The 11,833-nt window shown below is 47.6% G+C and overlaps 6 protein-coding genes across 6 annotated transcripts; 2 read left to right on the top strand and 4 right to left on the bottom strand.

Annotated features, from left to right (window-relative positions):
• Positions 1 to 933: 933 nt before the first annotated feature.
• BDV37DRAFT_280102 (flavo protein-like protein) lies at positions 934 to 1,884 on the bottom strand (the record flags this gene model as incomplete). Its single annotated transcript, XM_032086488.1, has 2 exons — positions 934 to 1,335; positions 1,399 to 1,884. 2 exons carry the CDS (start codon positions 1,882 to 1,884, stop codon positions 934 to 936), a joined length of 888 nt encoding a protein of 295 aa, XP_031944510.1.
• Positions 1,885 to 2,032: 148 nt separating this feature from the next.
• BDV37DRAFT_241176 (F-box protein) lies at positions 2,033 to 3,867 on the bottom strand. Its single transcript, XM_032081154.1, has 2 exons — positions 3,412 to 3,867; positions 2,033 to 3,360 (listed from the first exon to the last, which is right to left on the bottom strand). Exons 1-2 carry the CDS (start codon positions 3,852 to 3,854, stop codon positions 2,268 to 2,270), a joined length of 1,536 nt encoding a protein of 511 aa, XP_031944509.1. The 5' UTR covers positions 3,855 to 3,867; the 3' UTR covers positions 2,033 to 2,267.
• Positions 3,868 to 4,905: 1,038 nt separating this feature from the next.
• BDV37DRAFT_241175 (uncharacterized protein) lies at positions 4,906 to 5,254 on the bottom strand. The gene has a single exon (XM_032081153.1). The coding sequence runs from the start codon at positions 5,161 to 5,163 to the stop codon at positions 4,942 to 4,944; it is 222 nt and encodes a 73-aa protein (XP_031944508.1). The 5' UTR covers positions 5,164 to 5,254; the 3' UTR covers positions 4,906 to 4,941.
• A 229-nt stretch (positions 5,255 to 5,483) lies between these two features.
• BDV37DRAFT_280100 (cytochrome P450) lies at positions 5,484 to 7,382 on the top strand (the record flags this gene model as incomplete). The annotated part of the gene is made up of 3 exons (XM_032086487.1): positions 5,484 to 6,264; positions 6,323 to 6,466; positions 6,523 to 7,382. The coding sequence occupies 3 exons, from the start codon at positions 5,484 to 5,486 to the stop codon at positions 7,380 to 7,382; spliced, it is 1,785 nt and encodes a 594-aa protein (XP_031944507.1).
• A 1,038-nt stretch (positions 7,383 to 8,420) lies between these two features.
• Positions 8,421 to 9,472, top strand: BDV37DRAFT_241173 (uncharacterized protein; the record flags this gene model as incomplete). Its single annotated transcript, XM_032081152.1, has 3 exons — positions 8,421 to 8,760; positions 8,854 to 9,070; positions 9,145 to 9,472. Coding segments are annotated over exons 1-3 (686 nt in total), but the record flags the coding sequence as incomplete, so codon positions are not given.
• Positions 9,473 to 9,886: 414 nt separating this feature from the next.
• On the bottom strand, positions 9,887 to 11,088 carry BDV37DRAFT_269319 (kinase-like domain-containing protein; the record flags this gene model as incomplete). The annotated part of the gene is made up of 4 exons (XM_032084345.1): positions 9,887 to 10,008; positions 10,062 to 10,712; positions 10,777 to 10,924; positions 10,990 to 11,088. 4 exons carry the CDS (start codon positions 11,086 to 11,088, stop codon positions 9,887 to 9,889), a joined length of 1,020 nt encoding a protein of 339 aa, XP_031944505.1.
• Between the last annotated feature and the right edge of the window lie 745 nt (positions 11,089 to 11,833).

Below are 11,833 nucleotides of genomic sequence, written 5' to 3'. Positions count from 1 at the left end.
TTCGATGGCTTTATACACTGGTAATACCTGTTCACATGGATGAAGCCGTAGTAGTTTGGGACTATTGATCTCGTGCATTGTGGCTTGATCTTACAGACCTACGGTGGATACAAACATAAGCCTGCGGGTATTGCGTATGTCACATCGTAAGCTTGACCATTTGCTTACTCGAGTCTCACTAATCTTCTCTTGCTTTGGGTCACATCCAGTGCCAGCCAATTAAATATGCAAGATGTCAATAATATGAGATACTTTAGTCCAATCTCTAGCAGTTGTTTTGTCAGACCTTTATCTAACAATATTGCCAAGGAAAGAAAGAAGAAAAAGAAAAGCAGAAGAAATGTTTTATAAACGTTAACCCTAGTCCACGAATACAGCAGCGAGGGCTTCAGAGCCAAACCCGTACTTCAACATTTTTAACTCACTATTATAATAGGAAGAACGGAGCTCATGGAATCTGGTCCATACCAAGCGAGGATCTCAATCTCATACCACCCAAGAGGAATGGCTCCGTAGATAATCCACATACTTCTCCATCAAGGAAGAGTCAAGGGGATAAAACTCCAGACCCCCAAGATAGCCCTGCAAGGCCCTCATAAGATTCTTCGTCCGATATTGTGGCATGTTCTCGTAAAGTTCATATCTCGCCAAACCATCTTGGACCTTCTCGGCTAGCATAGGTAGCTAGTTTAATAATCTTTTCTCAAGACCTCTTCTATGATCAGTGTTGAATGGCCAGTGGGGATTCTAGATACTTCTGGGGGGCAAGGACCTGGTACTCAATCTAGGACAGTGGACTTGGTGAGCCTAGTATATTCACGCGTTTTAATAATGTATATACAAACGGAAATGATATCCCAGCACACTTGTGCCATCAAGGACAGACAGCACGTCAGGCGGATGCCGGGTATGTACATATAAAGTATCACTGTCCTACATGGATGCAGCTGCCTTTAACTTTTCCTCTTTCACTCTCTTCTCTTCCCTCTCACTGAAGCGATCCCCAAAGAGCTCCATATGAGGTCTCATCAGGATCGTGTACTTCACGAATTCCTCCATACAATCCACTAAACGGTCCCGGTTGCCACTGGGCATAAGCCTCTGGTCTCCCGGCTGACCTTCATCTGGAAACTGGGTGTATGCCTTCGGGATGGAGGACTGATTTGGGATGGTAAACATACGCATCCACCGACCGAGGATACGCAAAGAATTGACCGCATTGAATGATTGCGATCCACCGCAGACTTGGGCAATAGCCAATGTACGGCCCTGGGTGGGGCGGATACTACCGGTACTAAGGGGGATCCAGTCTATCTGGTTCTTGAAGACTGCGGTCTGGTATCAGAAGGTTAGCGGATGAATAGAGAAATCATACGTCGGGGTTGACTGGTCACTGACCAGGTTACCGTGCTGCTCCGGCGAGACCCAGATATGCCCATCGCTCCACTGACTAAGTCCACGGAGCTCCTGAACCTTGGGGTGACCGTGGTCGACGTCGTTTTTCACGGGGAGTCCCTCCGGGTCGAAAACGCGGACATCACAACCAAGTCGGAAGAGGATGCGACATGCTTCAAACGCCACAAGTCGTGAGTATGATCTTTTGCGTAGACTCCCGTACAGTACTAGGACCTTGAGTCTCTGGTTGGTATTCTTTAGGTCGTTCTCGGCTATTTTCAGGGCAGTCGTCAGTTCCAGATCACTGATCCAGTCCCGTTCTGTTGTATGATCGAGGATAAATGGGCGATACTTTTGCCGAATCGCAGCATCGTCTTCACTAGCCGATAAAGCGAGGGACTGAGAGGCAGCAACAGGCAAGTCTCCTCGATGATGGATATTCTCAAGCGTATCCGTCGTTCGTAACCGTTCAACAACTGGTTGGGCCATTGTTGTATATCTGACGCGTGGTAGTCGAGGTTGCCGGGGGCAAGTCGTCAAACCGGCCTTCAATGTTAATGCTATACTAAAGCGACAGCGCATTGAGAAGCTTATGGCACATATACAAGAAATTAGGAAAGAAAATAGGTCGAAATATTTAAAATCAAAAAAGGTCCATGGCCAATGCCAAGACTTTCGAGGGCATGTCACTGCTCAACCATGATTGGCTGGTGGTGAGAAATGTGCAGATTTTCATCGAGTTGGATAACTTCAGGAGACAAATTGATGCCTAGAAGCATACACACACCATGCAATGAGTGTCTGAGAAGCACAAATACATCCAGTAAAGACCGGTCTCTCTGATTTACAAGATAAGGAGTCTGAAATTTCATTCACGAAAACCATGTCGTTCGTTCCCATAGTGGGGCCTCGTCATCATCAGGATCGCCCACATCCTCAGCATGTGGTATACACTCCGTGATTCCTTGGACTTCGGTGAGACTGGATGAGCCACTAGCTATCCATGCTACCAGGGCATCGATCTGAGCGTCATACATATCGCACTCACCCTTCTCATACCCCCGAATGAGTAACGACTCCAAATTCGGTGGTAAGCTATCAACCAGGTTAAAACACTGTCTCTTCGCTAGGTTGACCCCCTGAGCATAATACATCAGAGTGTTTACCCCGATACTCAATTGCTTTAATGCGCAAAACTCCCGCAGTGATCCGCTCTGTGTCCATAATGATTCAGAAGGCGTCCCAGTCCATACATGGTCGGCATCACGTCGACCACCATGTTGCTCAAACAATTCGTCCAATTCCTCAGCGTCCACGGTCTCGGGGCTGAATTCACCTATATAATACTCCACATCCACATCCAGTATTTCCAGGGTCTCTCTGTGCGGCAAGATGGTGAAGAAAAATGTCTTGGGGTTGAAACTCTGGGTACTTCCGTCTGAGATTGCCCTGCCCCCGACGGAATACTGGAACTCCCTCAGGACCTTGCATGAGGATATGACATTGGCGAGGTAAAATATATCTAGTGCAGAATGACGAATGGCGATTCGACTAATGTTCGATGATCTGGGCTCCACCCTCGGCGCCCCATTCTCGTCTTCTTCCAAAATGTCCGTACCAACCATCTCCATAGACGGTAAGCGATGGACCAGGTGCATCGCTCCCATAAAGTCCATAGGCACGTAAAACCGGTCCTCGTCGAAAGTGTCTTCGCCATTATTAATAACATAGAAATTCCGCAGATTCTGCAAGAATGGCATATCATTTGGCGCGGAATTAACCTGGCGAAGCAGCCTCTCCAGCGGGAACTTGACTGTTTTGAAATCGTGGCTTTCTTCGGGCCAGTAAAAGCCGGTGTAGTTGAAAAACGGTGGCGGTGTTGCCAATGACTCTAAGTCTGGCGAAACCGAGATAAGCAGTGCCGTCAAGGCCTGTGAAATGTAGGCCATTCGGCTCTTCGTAGGACTATATGAAATGTTAGCATGGTAAGCGACGAAAGCTGCATGTGGATATTACAAGTATGGGGGCCATGGCCTTTCCTCGCCGGCTTCGGTTTGCATGACCATGTTGAGAATCCGACCTGTCTCCGAGCCTGTGAATCCTGCTTTACAGATTGAGGCGCGAAGCAGCTGCGTTTCCTTGTTGCTGAGGCTTCGTAGTGAATCCGTTCGCTCGGTGTAGTCATCGAAACACGGGGGACCTTGGCTGCATTCGATATGCCGCACATACCGGCCTAAAGTGGGCCGTTTGAGAATCCCCATGAGCAGGGAAAATGCTTCATTCAAGCTGCTGTCTTTGCTGTCGATGCACAATCGCTGATATTTCTTGCGCATAGGCATGTCGCAGATGGCGTGCAGTGATCGGCATTGTAAAGAGAGTGCGGCAACATCGTGATGAGAATGTAGGAAGGACAAGATTCGATGTTGAATCTCCACGGGCAGATCAGTTAATAGAGCCATTATTATTGATCCTAGGGAAGGAAGGTCGGATCATGGTGGATTTATTCTTCCAAGTGGGTCTTTCTTAGTAGTAGTTTTAGCGTATTTTATAGGCAACGCCATGTTGCCTGCTTGCCTCAATACTATCCCCCCACTATTATACTGGCTACGAAATGTGAGACGTAGCAGCCATCCGAACAATATGGAAGATTAATACTGTAGTCCTCAGTAGATCTAATTATACCACTGGCCCCAGGGTAACTCACTGCACAGGCCAGCTTCATCGTTCTAGAGGGATTGTTCCGTGATTTCCGATCCTTGCGGGACTAACGGCCGCTGAAAATTAAGCCCCGATTGAGGCAGCTAGTTAAAACGAAGTATTTGTAAGTTGGGTTGCCCAGTGGAGATCCTAATATTATTAAAACGGGCATGGGTTCAGATCCCACAGCCTCGTCCATAATAAGATCCAAGGCTACGAAGCTAGTTTAGTTGATTATGGGGCTCTTTCTTTGTTTCTAGTGTGCACGGATACAACACAGCGCATCCTCCACAGGGCTGATCCCACAGATACAACATTGGCAAGACCCTGATAGGCTAATTTATCGAAAGAAGGCCCTATTAGCTGGTGTGAGTAGGCATTTGTCTACATAGCTCAGCCTCTATGAAATAGAAGTAACTAATTAGTTGCACATTGGTTAGGCAGGTATTCTTCGTTGCCTCTAACAAGAGATACAGAAGCTCTCAATCCTCATTTTCCTTTGCTTTTCTTTTCACTCTTCCGTTACCAGCTTCCTTGAAATACGATATTTATAGCCATGACGAATGTACAGCCGATCAAGATTTTCTGGAGAGGCAATTGCACCTGTGTTCTCTAGTAGCTCCAAACAGACGAATTAGCCAGCGTCAATATTATCCAGATCACGTTCCAAATTCCTCCAAGGTTCTGGTCATCCTTGAGCAGCTCGACCTGCCCTATGAGACGTTGTATATTGAATTGGACGAGTTTAAAAAGCCGCCTCTCACAGATGTGAACCCCAACGGACGGGTTCCCGGTATTTCTGATGCACAAGGGCTTTCAATCTGGAATAAGTGCTGCGAACAATTGATTCTAGCCATCATCGATCCCAATACCGGGCTGACGCTCTGGGAATCTGGTGCAACCATTCAGGTAAAGCTGTAGTGAATGGCTGGTTGAAGACAAATGCACGCACGCAGACTTGGCATTTGTGATGTGGGACTTCCAGATCCCCTTTTTCATGGCCAGTCGGACCAGCGAACATGCCTGGAAACCAGAGGAATTTCCATAATTTACCCGCTGGCAGAATGCCATGGTGGCGCGACCATCTATCGCGAAAGTGATCTGAGTGTTGATTGACAAGGAGGTGAGGAAAAGAGCGTAGAGGTTGACAGGTAGAATAGGGCATCGTCAGCAGAGATCAGAACTCCGCAGTAAAATATAACGAAAAATCCGAGTCCCAGCTAATAAATGAAAAAAGAGGCAGTGTGCGTTAGTGCATTTAATCCCTGTCCTGCGCGCACACCGACCTCGCTTTACCAACAGTAGCGGCTGTATTTAAATCTCATGGATTCGCTCTCCATCGGGGATATTTTCTATCTGTATCAGCGCAGTGCAGATTCTCCCCTGAAGCTATGGCGTTACTCTCACCCAAAATTTTCATTGCGTTGGGCATCTTCACCCTCATCTGGGTGGTCTGGTGCCTGGCCACGTTGATTGCCAACGTGTCTCGGGCTCGAGCGACGGGCCTCCAGTATGTGATTGTCCCTTGTTCCATGCTCGGCGCTCCCTGGCTGTTGACCCAGCCGCTGCTCCTCCCTATTTTACAAGCCCTGCCGGAATTGTGGACGGAGAAATGGCTTCCACTACTTCTGTTTAACGACGGATGGCACAATGGCTATGAACCCTTCGAGCGGGTCGGAGCAGACACATTTCTGGCTGTCTCGCCCGGTGATATTATCTTCTATACCTGCGACGCCGCGGTATCTTCGCAGCTATTCCACAATGGTCGGCTGGGAAAACCAGCCCATTTAATGAGCCTTTTGAATATATTTGGCCCGACCATGACAGGTACCGATGGACCAGAGGCGCGGTTATACCGTCGCACCGCGGCCCCCTTTTTCACCGAGGCCACAATGCGGGACGTGTTTATCGGTGCTGTCCAGGGAGGTGCCGAATTATCGCGGGCGTTGAGACAGCGCGCGGCCCATCGTCAGCTACGAGACCTCTCCGCCAAGCTTTCACTTCATCTACTGAGTCGTTTTTGTAATCAGACGGAGACCCAAGAAGACCTGGTAAACGCATTGCAATTCAAGGACAAGCCGCAAGGCACCCACCGTATGACCTACAGTGAAGCTGTGTGCACTTTGCTGGAGAACTTTACGACTGTGTTTCTTTGCCCGCACGCGCTTCTTCGTATGTGATTCCTCGTCTTGGCCTCATTTTTGATTCCTAACAACATGGGATCCATCAGGGATTTCGCCTTTCTCCACCCATCGTCAAGCGGCTACAGCATTTACAGAAATGCGTCGCTACATGGAGGAGATGAAGGAACGTAAGGTGGCAGAGCTTGAGCAAAAGCCTCCTGCCCCATCAAAAAACGCTTCAAGTATCCTAGGTATGTACATTGATAACCCCAACTTCCCTACGTCAAAATCTGACGGCCCATCCCAGAGCTCTTCGTTCAAGCTGGGCTCCCAGCGGCGGACGGAAGTCCGGCTGTTCTTAGACCGGATCAGGTAATGGGAAATATTTGGACGTTTGTGTTCGCTGGCCACGAAGCAAATGCCAATACCCTCACTTTCATCATGTTGCTCCTTGCCTGCCACCCCGTCACCCAGCGCGCCATGCAAGCCGACCTCGATCGAATTCTCCAGGACACACCGCCAGATCAGTGGACATATGACGCACATTTCAACCCATTGATGAACAGTCTCGTAGGCGCTGTGATCAGTGAAGCCTTGCGTCTTTTCACCGTCTTGCCGGTGATTCCAAAATACGTGCCCCCGACAGGACCTCCTGTCTCTATCATCATCGATAACCAGGCCCATCCCTTGCCACAAGGCATGGTCGCTTTCGTGAACACCAGTGCCACTCATCGCCATCCACAATATTGGCCACGCCGGGAATCGAGTACACACCTGACAGCTTCTGACAATCGCAAGAAGCGGCCATTCGCAGTGTCTGACTTCGATCCCGAACGGTGGATTCAAACGACAGACGGTGGAAAATATGAATTTTTGAGCCCAATCCCCGGTAGTTTTATACCATTCGCAGAGGGCAGCCGAGCATGCCTGGGGTATCGTTTTGCGCTGGTGGAATTGTGTGCCTCTGTAGCCATCGTGTTCAAGTCATCGTCGGTGAGGCTGCTCACCAAAGATGAAGAAGCCGATGGTAGCAGTTTTGGAGGTGCTTCAGATACCTGGGAGGCAGCCAGAGATCGGGCCGAGTTAGCTCTTTCCGAGGGTGTTAAGTTTGATATGAGTTTGCGGGTCGTTCACGGTTTGCCTGTTCGATTTGAGGCGCGTAAATGAGGTATAGTCCGTGGGTCGAAACCAGATATAAAACTAGTTACACCGGTATCATACAATACGAAGTACCATTTCTTAAATTTAACTTGATAGTCGTATAAACTACTATTCTTCAAATATACGAATACTTCGCAAATATTTCTGCGTTTCCAAGTACAACCATAGTATAGGCCTAGATAGTTGAGATAGCTATAAACCAATGAGATCATGAATATAATCTAGATTTAGCCCACCAATATATATTAATAGGATGATGCCTGCTGGCCTTATCCAGGGGTGGAGTTAGGGCTAGTCATATCACGGGGCTTGATTTATCGCGATGAGCAGCTCTTATACTTTTCGATCTACAACAAGCGGGTCTGCAATGTGCTACATGACAAGTGGGAGAAGCATGGATATGCTTATACTATGCTACCTATTTCGACTTGTGCTTGATCATCTGTTTGACTAGGATAGCCAACAGTCTTATGGTAATGCTAAAATGCGATGTTGATTATAACGAGGAAGAGTGTGAAAGCATACACTCTACGAAGGATATAGTCATTTGTATGATTTGTTCTAAGACATGAATTCATCAATGAATTAGAATAGCCGATCATATGAGTTTGGCTGATCTTCGGCCCCGCATCTGTGTGATTAGTGATACTTAACGGATGATTACCGGTAAATCTCAAGAGTTACATGGAAATGATCAACATATCCACCTAGTGTATGAGGACAATACTACTATATCAGAAGGTCTATGAATATGAAAATATGCCCATCTTTATACCGCTAACACTGTCCCCATATGTGCAAATATCAAAATCTCTGAATAAAGCGCCGCAATCGGCGGCCCACACCGACTACTTTTCATCTCGCCCGGGCCATGACGCTGCCGAAGCCGTTCGTGGCGTGCGATTGCTTCATCCACTCCACTCCCGCGCCGCCACGCCTCGTCCCATACCGCCGATATGCCGATAATGACGGCGGTGTCTTAAATGCCAATTCTTTTTATACATGATGATTCCCTTCACCGGTGAAGCCCCGCTACACCACACCCCCCACTATGCGCGCGTTTCTCGATACCATCACAAACACGAGCGCTGGCCAGGATAAGTTCCTCAAAGTTGTCCAAAACATCATTCGGCTTTTACTGTCCGTATCACTATCTTGGAGATACAAATGTAGACTTCGCTGGCTCGACAAAGCGTTTTTCATGCGGCTTCGTGCGGAGATCGGGGTTGCCGTCAAGCTCACTCGCGTCTGTTCTGTGCCAGGACATTTACAGCAGCTGGCGGACGCGATCTGTTGTAAAAGCGAACCTGCTCTTCACCGGATTCTGAGAATTGCCAAGGCTCTTGGATATACCGTTTTCGCGATTGGAGATGTTGTCAACTACGTGAGTTCCGGAATATTCTCCCCTCTTTCCCCTCTTACTGCCAGAGTCATTACCCTGGAGAGATCATGAACTGAGCAGAGAGATGGCCTTTAGCTCTCCACCATTGCGTTTACGATCCCATCGAAGTGGAAACCCAGGATAGCTCGGGCGTCCGTGCATGCCCTCCTCCTTGCTACCGTCTGTCAATTCTTGCTGGCTGGCATTTCTTCGACACGGAATATCAAGATCACATATCGGCGCGATAGTCATTCCTTGAAATTGAATGGCATTCCTCGCTTTAACATAGCGAAGCGACAGGAACTACGAACTTGTACGTCCTCCCTCGGGATTTCCTCATTGTTATTTCTTCTTCAGTGTTGCGTAGTTCCATTAACAGTGATATAGTCCTTCCTCTTCTAAGCGCAGCCTGTGACATGGTGTCTGCGATCGCCGGCGCAGGCTACAAAGAGGTGAACGATGCGACGCTGGGAATTCTCGGATCCCTGAGTGGCGGATCCGGATTGACTTTGATTGTCACTAAATAAGGACATGCGGATTACATCGCCGTCGTCGAAGGTTGCTATGTTATCCATCTACATCACGATTCACATGACGTAATGAAACCCTTGAATGATTGCTCCTATTGCTTGCGATATGTACTGTATTCTGTTGGTTTTCGTTCAGCCAAATGAGACATCTATTAATGATACCATCCCGTATCAACGTGCTAGAATATTTGAATTTCCAGGGATGAATCCATATCGTAGACTCTAGATTCAGTTTGCCGAGGCTTGTATTTGATTATTTATTAAGCTTATCAATCTCGACCTCGGTAAGAGAAGTTAAAGTAACAAGGTTGAATTTAGTCTAGTCTGGGTGGCGAATGCCCCCACTATTTCCTTTGCTATCGTTCCTTATGCATAGTCTGCATGGAGTAGAGTCGATCTCATGCTCTGCCCACTATTCTCAGCCCTAATTGGACCAGTAACATTTAAAACCTGTACGTCATCGGGGAGAGCCAAACAACTTCAACTGCATTTCAGATTCAGCAATGACCAAAACAGAACGGTGATACTATTATCCAGAACCACTCAATATTCACTAATTTGCCAAAGACAAATGAAGAGACACAAGATTCTTCTTAAGATCAATCGGAAGATCCGACAACATGGAAATCATGTAAACGGAGCTCCTCGTTTATATCCCAGCCATACCGCTCTGCGAGATCCTTCACTTGAGTCTCGTTTGGTAACGAATAGAGGATGCAGCCTGAGAAGTCTTATTAGTCCGTTTCGTAGGTGTCTGGTTGTTGACCACACTACCATGTTTCTCTACTCGGCGCCTCCTCCATTGGTTAATACGCCCGATTAACTCTTCTTTCGAGACAGTATATTCAACTGGGCCGCGGCTATCTTGGCCAGCATTCAGAAGCTCAATATGCTTCAACATATCGGCGGTAGACTGATATTGTCCACGCCAAGCATTGTCGATTATAGAGTCTAATTCATCACAACCTGTATGAACGAGGGGTAGAGATAGAGAGCAGGGATTGTCAACAGATATCTCGGGACGGACCCCAGTCTCCAATTCGTAGATCAGCGAGCCCATGGCAAATCGATCTGTTGCATCAGAAATAGTTTCTGAAGGACCATTCAGAAGGACTGGACGTGATGGATTGGGATGTCCAAACGGACAACTTGCACTAAAATCACCCAGTAAGGCGTGGTCCTTTTGATCAGACAGTATATTATCCTTACGTAAATCGGAATGAGCGATGCCAAAACGATGGAGATGAACGAGGGCGCGCATAATGTCTTGATACCAAGCAATACGATCGGGCTGAGTGCTTGGTAAAACGCCGGAAAGTGGCTGGTACTTGCGTAGGTAGATACCTTCCGGGTGACCAATGTCAATGGCTTCGATGATATTCGGATGAGGATGCTCTATCAGTAAGCGAAAAACTGTTTTCTCACCTTTCAAGAGGCCCAAAGTGGAAAATGGTGTCTGAAGCATAGTCCCACAAGGCCCGGGGTGTACCGTTGCTCGAAGGAGGTTGGTATACTCTGCAAGCCTTCAAAACAAGACCATCATCGACGTTGTAGATTTGGCCTGCTGCCCCAACGCCTAGAATCTCGAGCCCTATCTGATATTGGATTGTTAATTGGGAATCTGCGTAGTTTGGAGTCTTGCCCAAAGCCAAATTTCTCTCGGCGGGTGCAACATTTCTTCCAATATCTGGTACTGGTCTACTTGGGTAAAGTATCGACAAAGAACGGTCCAAGCGCGAGTAACAGTCGCACAGGCAAATGACCATATAGTCGACCAACGGGAAATAATAATGGTGAGCATTTTGATGCAAGTCCACGAAATATGAAGTTCTCAGGGCCCTTGGACCTACATGAATGAAAGGAAGAAAGGGGGAGTTCAGGCTAACAGAGCCGACCCTAGTTCGTGTCCAAATAAGCCCTGACGGTCAATGGCACGGTGTCACTCAGCAATCTGTCCACCAAGAGGTGCCGTTTGGACTATTACATGTCGAAGGCTACTCCCATTGTTTGATCCACGGGAAATGGTGCCAAATCACTAGATTGACGAGCTATATAGTTTCCAAGAACTGTGGTGAACTGTTATCACAATGTGTCTGTAACCTAGACAATGAGAAAATGACCTGATATGTATTGGACTGTGTCAGGCTCTAAACGACCTTGTTGAAGAGGCAGCAAAATTGACAGGGGTTCACAAAGGTGAAGCAACAGGAAAGATGAAAACTGAGATACTATAGAGAATTTGGCAAAAGCAAAACAACCAACGCAGGCCAAATCGAGCAAGAGTCGGGTCCGTTAGGATATGCTCTCTAACTCTTCCCAGATCGCCGTCCCGTTTTCTCCCTGCACAAGGCGATACCATTGTTGTCTCGTACGGCTCCAGAATCGATTTTTATCACTGGCGATGTATCTCGGAAGAGTGGGGTCTTTGAGCGTTACTACCCATCGAGTTCCAGACGGATCCCGTTTAGCAGTGCGGACATGTTCTGCTAAGAACGAATGATTCTCGGCGATGTCTGTGATATTCACCAAATTCTACATGTCCCATT

This window comes from Aspergillus pseudonomiae (genome assembly GCF_009193645.1).
Source record: "Aspergillus pseudonomiae strain CBS 119388 unplaced genomic scaffold BDV37scaffold_12, whole genome shotgun sequence".
Classification (NCBI taxonomy): domain Eukaryota; kingdom Fungi; phylum Ascomycota; class Eurotiomycetes; order Eurotiales; family Aspergillaceae; genus Aspergillus; species Aspergillus pseudonomiae.
The sequence above is the reverse complement of the archived record's forward strand: the minus strand, read 5'-3'. Positions and strand labels throughout refer to the sequence as shown.